The sequence below is a fragment of the Caretta caretta genome, chromosome 6 (genome assembly GCF_965140235.1).
Source record: "Caretta caretta isolate rCarCar2 chromosome 6, rCarCar1.hap1, whole genome shotgun sequence".
NCBI classification, from domain to species: Eukaryota; Metazoa; Chordata; order Testudines; family Cheloniidae; genus Caretta; species Caretta caretta.
Window position 1 is genome coordinate 13,905,427 of NC_134211.1, and position 8,427 is coordinate 13,913,853.

General features: G+C 56.9%; 1 protein-coding gene across 1 annotated transcript; it reads left to right on the forward strand.

Moving 5' to 3' along the window:
* Nucleotides 1-1,092: 1,092 nt before the first annotated feature.
* LOC125638328 (acyl-coenzyme A amino acid N-acyltransferase 1-like) lies at nt 1,093-8,155 on the forward strand. Its single transcript, XM_048853915.2, has 4 exons — nt 1,093-1,272; nt 4,457-4,960; nt 6,726-6,928; nt 7,457-8,155. Exons 2-4 carry the CDS (start codon nt 4,498-4,500, stop codon nt 8,045-8,047), a joined length of 1,257 nt encoding a protein of 418 aa, XP_048709872.1. The 5' UTR covers nt 1,093-1,272; nt 4,457-4,497; the 3' UTR covers nt 8,048-8,155.
* Nucleotides 8,156-8,427: the final 272 nt, after the last annotated feature.

The following is an 8,427-nucleotide window of genomic DNA, read 5'->3' on the forward strand; positions in this document are numbered from 1 at the left end:
GGCCTTGGCCAAAATCACACAGCAGGTCAGTTGTAGCAGTGGGAATAGAAGCATGAATCTTGGTCTGATGCCCAGTCCTGTGCTCAGTCTGCTAGGCCACACTACCTCGCAACACAGAGACTTCTCCTCTGCCCTTGCTTTCTCTCAGTAAGGAAACTCTTGCCTACTAATGAGCCCTAGGAACCGGGACAGACAGGGCCCTGTGACAGTGAACCAGACTTTATTACCTTCCTATGGTGTCCCAGATCCCATGGAGATAAGCACAGTATAAAGTACCTGGATGGATAGAGAGATTAAATAGAGGAGCGCTGCGTCATAAATGCTTCAGGCCAGGCTGGCGCAGGGGAGAGCAGCAGGCTCTGAAGTAGCCAGGTCTTTCCACCATTAGGGCCTTGAACTTCACCCTGGAGCTGGCTGGCTGTGGAGCACAGGTGTGACTGCTCTCAGGCTAACCCCTTGGTGGTGGGATCAAGGGGTTACGAGGGGCAAGCAGCTTTTGCCAATCCCACTAGGTGCCTGGCTGCAATTGTAAGCACCTCAGACCTTGGAAAATGTGGTGCCTAGTTCATCTTTATTTTTAGATGAGGGTAGCCGTTAAATGCCACAACACGCTGGGTGCTGAATACACTCCTAGTGGGAGACAGAGCCTGCCCTGAACAGCCAGAGAAAGGATGAGATCGGAATGGCAGGGGGCACTGAGGGGCTATGAGTTGGGATTGAGAGGCATTGGCAGCCAAGCCCAGGGGCAGCAGGGATTGGGGGGTGGGAGGTAACCCACACTAAGATGGCAGGTAGCTCTGGGTCAGGATTGAGGGGCACTGGCACTGCTGAGAGTGGGCAGTCCAGGGCTGGAACAGCAGTGGGAGCTAAAGGTTGGGATTGAGGGATGTTGGCAGAGCTGGGGGGAACACAGGGCTGGGATAGGAGGGGGTTAAGTGGGGCAAGTCTGAGGTTCATTGGCCCCTCAGTCACGGTGCAGTGCCCTCTGAGACAGGGAAATATTTCTAGCTTTGATTGTCCCTCCGGGTTAATGATTATCTTCACTATTGAGCACAAAGGGCATCCCAGGAGGGCGGGAGATATAAAGCGAAAACAAGAGGTTTGTGGGGTCAGATGAAGAGCAAAGTCCTGGATCTCTCACACCCTTCTCTCCTGCAACTCTGGTCCATTGCAGACACACCAGGGGGGAACCCTGAAAACTGCTCCATCTCGGTGGGAGCCCTGGAGATTTCCCGCAGACTCAAGGAGCTCACCTTCATTCCTTCCTGTCTGGTAAAAAGACCTTGATTTTCCTCCTGGGCTCAGGGAACGCTCTTACCCTGGCCTAGCTTCTGGAGCCTATCACAGCGGTATCTGAGCTGTCTGGTGGCTGGAGTTTTCAAGCCGTGGGGAACATCCATTCCCTTGAGTTGGGCTGGGAAGGGAGCAGGCTGAATTTGGATGGGATCATGGGCCTCCACAGCAGATTTCCCTCCCTATGGCTCCAGAGGTGCCAGAACAATTTGTATAGTGGGGGTGCTGAGAGCCATTGAACCAAACTGTAAAACCTGTATACTTCCAGCCACAGACTGTGGTTATACCCCTAATTCCAGCACCTATGTACTGCCCTGTCTTCCGAGTTCAGACTCTGGGGAAGTGGTGGGGGTGAGAGAGAGAGAGCTGAGGAAGGTGGGAGTCGGAGCGGGGGTGGAGGGGTGACATGCTGGCTTAGCACAGGGAATTGGGTCTCCTTTAGCAGCTGTGATAGCTGACTACTTAGTGACAATCTGCAGAGTTGGTCCTTTGGCTCAGGTGGGGTGTGTATGAGGTTTACGGTAGGGATGATGACAGGTTTGATCCCTGATGTTGGCTACATTCGCATCAGTGTGGGTTGGGTACACATGGAGTTGCTGCGTCAGTGACCGCGTGGGCCCTGATCTAGACCCAGTTCAGTCAAAAGGTACTGGCCTGACCAGCACCAGTGTGAAGCAGAGACAGACCCTTTATCCCTGCTCTGCCATAGACTCCCTGTGGACCTGGGGCAAATCACTTAGGGCTAGAGTCACATGTTGCTCAGAACGCACCTACCAGGCACCGGCTCCAGCCTAGCAGGAGGGTGCAGTGTGAATGTTCAAAGGCAGAAACAGAGGCACCCAACAAACCTGTACTGCAAAAATGTAGGTGCGGAGTGAGTTTAGGCTCCTACGGGGTTAGCTGGGCAGGTGACAATCCCTTTTTTAAGCTTGATCAGTTGGCAAGAGCAAATGAGACAAATGCCCACTTTTGTCAAAAAAATGAGGTACAGAGGAACATGCGGGGGGCCAGGGGGGGACAGGTGACTGGCGATGCCAGCCCCATGAGGGGGGGAGGCAGGGCTTGGGAGGGGGGCAGGCAGGGCTCAAGCAAGCAGCAACATCAACCCCAGCCTTTGGGAAATACTGTCACCCTACCTAACATGTGCGTTGCTGCTTGCCCAAGCCCTGCCTGACCCCCCACATGGGGAGGGGGCTTGGGCAAGCAGTGGGGGGGGGCTCAGGTGAGTGGCTTGAGCCAGCCCCATGGAGGGGAGGGCTCGGGCCAGCCCCATGCACTGTCCTGTTTTCCCATTGGGAAATATGGTCACCTTTAGCATCTGGGACTTAGACGCCTAAGTCTCTTTGTGAATCCAGCACGTAGCCTCGCTGTGGCTCAGTTTCCCCATCTGTATTATGAGGATAATGGTACGATAAAGACTGTGAGGCGCTCAGATACTACAGCAATCAGGGCCAGTGCAACCACTAGGCGAACTAGGCAGTCGCCTAGGGCGCCAAGTGGTTGGGGGCGGCCAAAAGCGCGCTCTGGGGAGGCGGTGTAGCGGAGGTGAGCTGGGGGCAGGGGGCCGCGGGGAGGGCCGCCTGCAGCAAGTAACGGGGGGTGGGGTGGCGCCCAGGGGAATCGCTCCCCCCCCTGCTCGCCTCTGTTCCACCTCCTCCCCTGAGCACCGCCCCGCTCCGCTTCTCTCCCGCCCAGGCTTCAGCGCCAAACAGCTGATTGGCGCCCCAAGCCTGGGAGGCGGGAGAAGTGGCGGCCTGCTCCAGGAGGAGGCGGAGCAGAGGTGAGCTGGGGCAGGGAGTTGCTGCACAGCTCCCCGAGGGGAGAGGGGGCAGCAGGGAGCTGCCGCGGGGGGGAGGGGCGCCTCAGGGCGGAGGGGGCGCGGGCGGGGAGCTGCCGTGGGGGGGGGCGCCTCAGGGCGGAGGGGGGGTGGCAGGGAGCTGCCGTGGGGGGGCACCTCAGGGCGGGGGGGGGTGCCAGGTGGAAGTTTCGCCTAGGGCGCAAACATCCTTGCACCACTGGCCCTGACAGCAGCGGAAGCCGGGTCGGTACCTTAGATAGATCGGGCTGCACCAGGGCTGTGCGCTGTGCTCGGGGTCAGCACGGGGCCCTTGGACAGAAGCAAGGGGGCCTCAGGGCTGCCGGTGACCGACACTCGGCTCTCCAGGCCCCAGGGTGGGCGGGGCAGAGGGGCACGGGAACTGCTGCCAGGCTGGATCAGAGGCGAGGGGATCCTCCGAGCCCAGGAGCCCGAGGGGGGTCGGCCGGCCCCCAACGCTTCAGGGGACGGTAACGCTGCCGTAGCAGGCGTGAGATCATCTGCCCCGCTCCGCACCTAGCAGCAGCAATTCCCCACCCGTGTGCGGCGCATCTCAAAGCATCCCACGCAGGAGGGTCGCCGTCGGAGCGGAAGCAGGGGGCGCTGGGGACTGTGCCCCCCGCCGACCGCTCAGCGCGGGATGAGCAGGAAACAGCCCAGCCTCGCCCCGCCTCACTCGCGATCCCCGTATGCACAGCGGCAGGGGAGCGGCCCAGCGCCACACTCCATCGGGTGGGGAACTCTGCAGGGTCACGTGGGGGGCGGGTCACATGACAGAGGGCCCGGCTGGCGGCGCCGTGGCTAGCTCTGGGGGCCTGCATGGCCCCTGGTGGCGGGGGGGAGACATGGGTGCCGAGGGGCCCGGGGCCGGAGGGAGAGGAGGGGGTATCAAGGGGCCCCAGGGCTGGAGGAAGAGGTGGGGGCACTGAAGGGACTTGGGAGGGGTGGGGGCAGGGAGCCCAGTTTTTAGATCCCCGAGTGTTGGACTCAAAGCTCCTGTTAAGGCGCCAGCCTTGGAAAGTCAGACCCTGTGGGGTTTGGGGGTCTGCCATCGGGGGAGCGGGTCAGGGAGCTAGGGGCAGGGGTGTGAGGGTGCCAGCTCTAACTACTCCCTGCCAGCGTCACCGGGGGAGGTTCTGGTCTTGCAATCGGTTCCCCGCCCCAAGCCCAGGCACCCCATTTTCTGCCCCCTGGAAGGCAGGGATACCAGGGGACAGAGGAGGGACAGCTTAGTGCTGCTGGTATTTTCCCTGCCCCCCTCAAACCTTTCCTAGCTTCTCCCATTGATAACAGTCCGTCCCCCCATTTCCCTTTCCTCTGTTTCCCTCACCCCACTCTGCTCCCCAGACTCCCCCTTTCCCAGGTTCCAAGCCCAACACCCATCAGTCATGATCCAGCTCCGGGTCACGCCTGAGACATCGCTGGTCGACATGCCGGTGAGGATCCATGTCTCCGGCCTAGCACCCACCCAGTTGGTGACCCTGCAGTCATCGCTGACAGACGAGAGGGGCGTCCAGTTCCGGGCCCGAGCCTTTTACCGGGCAGACGAGGCTGGGGAGGTGGACCTGGAGCAGGCAGCTGCCAAGGGCGGTGACTACGTGGGCGTCTGGCCCATGGGCCTCTTCTGGTTCCTCAAGCCGGAGAAGCTCTTCCACAGGCTGGTGAAACGGGATGTGATGAGCGGCCCCTTTTGCTTCCAGCTCGACCTCTTTGACTCCTGCCAGCTCCTTCCCTCACCCCAGCTGGTGCCCCTTGCCACTTGCACCGTGGAGAGGTGGTATGTGGGCCCCGGAGTGGAGCGTGTCCCAATCAAGGAGGGCCAGGTCCGAGGGGCCCTATTCCTGCCTCCTGGTGAGGAAACTGGCTCATCGCATCCCTGCCTTTTGCATCCTTTATCCCTGTTCTCCTCCCTTCCCAGTCCAGCCTGGCGTCCCCTTCCTACCTCTCTCTGGTGCTTGTCTTGCCCTGTTTGCATGTACAAGTTCCTCTTGTACCCCTCACCCCAAAGGGTCAGTCTCCCTGCAATAGGGCATGACCATCACGTAAGCTCACTGTGGACTCTGTCCCCCTCCCTGGTGTCCCAGCAGGACCAACAGCTTGTCCTCCTTCTCACTGTCACAGCACCCCCTGCTGGAGAGGGCAGGGTTGGACAGCTGCAGGCTCCTTCCCCTCCATGATGTCACAGAAATGCCACCCACTGACACATGAACATTTGTATTCAGCACAAAGCCGGACTCATCCCTGTTCTCTTCCTAAATCACCCTGATTCCCTGCCATAGTGAATAACAAGCCCTTCCCGGTTGCTGAGGCAGATGTCTGGAGTCCCACTGCAACAGCCTCCTTGACCCCAAGCAGTGGGCTCATCAGCTGGAGGCCATCCCTTTCTCAGGCCTGGCTGGGGGAGTATATTGTCGCTTTTAGCCGAGCTAGTTCGGCTGCACAACCTTGCAGCAACCACAGGCTGTTGGTCTCCCTGGACCAAAGATTGGGTTTAGGTGGAGCTTATAAATGCACTTAGCTTTTTATTGGTAAACATCAGTAAAGATTGATTTCACCAGAGACACACAAACTGACGGATAATTATTTCCATCGATAATAATACAAATTTGCCGATAAAGTAAGAAAAATGCTGGCTGAGATCGTTAGTTTGATTGAAGGATAGTGCCTTTTTATATTCTGATGTCATGTTGATAGTTTGTATTTTAACGGTTGTAAAGCTTTAACTTTTAGAATCTCAATATCTGCTGCCATTAAATAATTGTCTGACCCCGCCCCATCATTTTCCACAACAGTGAAAATTTTGATTGATAAAATTTTTTAAACATGCTTAAAATCCATAACTTTTACACAACTGTGAAAATGTAAATCAATAAAAATAGAAAAAATGCTTAAAAATAAACATCAATACTATCGAAATTATAAAAAAAAAATCTTCCCCTGCCCTCCCTCCCTCCCCACTTATAACCACTTCAAGGCTCATCAAGAAGTTAATTCTCTTTAGAGACAATTCTCAGAGGTTCAAATAGAACAAAAACTTCCAAACTAATTGCTTGGCCCCTCAGAGAAAACAGAGGTACAGGATTGCCAATCCCAGGTGTTCAAAAATCACCAGATTGGTTTAAAAATCTTGAGATTTGAAAAATAATAAATATAGGGTTCTTTCTATTGGGCCATCTGCTTCCTGAGCGTGTTTGGGTCACATTTAATATTTCTCCAACAATGGGAGCTAGGAACTTTTTTAAAAAAAGAAAGAAAGCTGAAATCCGCATGAGCATTAAAGAAAATCCGCAAATCTCACGAGACCTCAGGATAAAATGGTGAGAGTTGGCGATAGTCCTGTGGCCATGGTCTCAACACATGAAGGACAGGAATATGGAGTTTCTTAAGAGGCAGTGGCCCAGATCAACAAAGGTATTTAGGCCTCTAACTTCCATCTGTATCCAGTTCAATGGAAGACTTTTGCACAAGTGAAATAGATTCCTGTTCCTGTGATCCTCCCTCTCTACTGAGCCCTAGTTTGCTAAGGCTAAGCTAAGCCCTTAGCCCTGGGGTCGCCATAACTAACTGCTGTGTTTTTCCCTTTCCCCACAATGCCTCTCTCCCCCGTTCTCTGCAGGGCCAGGCCCCTTTCCGGGGGTGATCGACATGTTTGGCGGGTCTGGCGGGCTCATTGAATTCCGATCCAGCCTGCTCGCCAGCCGGGGCTTCGCCGTGCTGGCGCTGGCTTTCTTTGGCTATGACGACCTGCCGCAGGTGCTGGCGGAGGTGGACCTGGAGTATTTCGAGGAAGCAGCCAACCTGCTCTTGAAACACCCCAAGGTATGTCCCACTCCTTCACTAGGGTCCCTTCACAGCCACTGGATGAGGGGCTTCAGGCTCCAGCCTAGATATCTGACATGTCCTGGCAACGGCTCTCACCCATGGGATCCACCCCTCCATGGTATCACAGTGCCCCCTGCTGGGGAGGACAGGGCTGGGCAGTGCAGGCTCCTCCTCTGCCTTGGTGTGACAGCACCCCCGCTGGAGGGGATGGGGATGGGCAATGCAGGCTCCTGCCCCGGGGTCACATTGCCCCCTGCTAAGGAGGACAGGGCTGGGCAGTGCAGGCTCCTCCCCCTCCATGGTATCACAGTGCCCCCTGCTGGGGAGGATGGGGCTGGGCAGTGCAGGCTCCTGCCCCAGGGTCATAGTGCCCCTTGCTGGATTGGCTAGTGCAGGTTCCATCTTCGTCTGTGTCACAGCGCCCTCTGCAGGCTCCTCCTGGTATCATCCTGTGCTGGCTCCAAATTGCAGATTCCCAGGCTGTTGGCATGATTGTTCCAATGTGGCTTCTCATGGGTTTTTCAGGTGAGAGGCCCAGGCCTCGGAGTGATCGGGGTGTCCAAAGGGGCTGAGGTCTCGCTGGCCATGGCTGCCTTCTTAAAGCAGGTGGTGGCCGCGGTCTGGATCAATGGCACAGGATTCCTGAACGGCACGCCACTCCGTTACAAAGGGGTCCACATCCCGCACATTCCCTACTGCCCTGAGCAGCTGCTCATCACAGAGATGGGGGCCCTGGACAACTACCATGTCTTCAGGGATCCCCGGGACCCAGCCCACGCGGCTGCCGCCATCCCTGTGGAGAAGGCTCAAGGGGAGGTGCTCTTCGTGGTGGGAGAAGCCGACCGCAATTTTAACAGCAAGCTGTTTGCTGAGATGGCTATAGAGAGGATGAAGAGCCATGGGAAGAAGAACTATACCCTGCTTTCCTACCCCGGGGCTGGGCACCTGATCGAGCCGCCAGGGTCCCCGCTGTGCAGCATCTCACTGATCCGGGGGAGCCCCAAACCTGTGCACTGGGGGGGTGAGCCAGAGCCCCATGCCAAAGCTCAGGAGCATTCCTGGCAGGAGATCCTGAAATTCCTCGACTGCTGTCTTGGACCCACCAGCAACCTGTAACAGCCAAGGGAGTGGGGGGCCAGGGGGACCCCCTCCTGCCAGGCTGGGGAAGCTCCTCCCATCACCCCAGCCTGATCAACATAATAAATACTGAGAACATAGAAAGAATATGTGGGAAGCTTCCAGGGGAGCACCAGGGGTGGGTGTGGGGGTGCAAGGGGGAGTGCCCAAGGAAGGAAGCAGGCTGGCCTGCTGCTTAAGGCACTGCCCTGGATTTGGGAGACCTGGGCTGAAGTCTCAGCCTTGCTGCTGACACCATGGGTGGGTCACTGAATCTTTCTAAGCCTCTGTTCCCTGTCTGTAAAATGGGGATAATGCTTCTGCCTTGTCTACGTATACAGCAAGCTCGTCAATGGAATGAGTGGCTCTTAGTGTGTGTG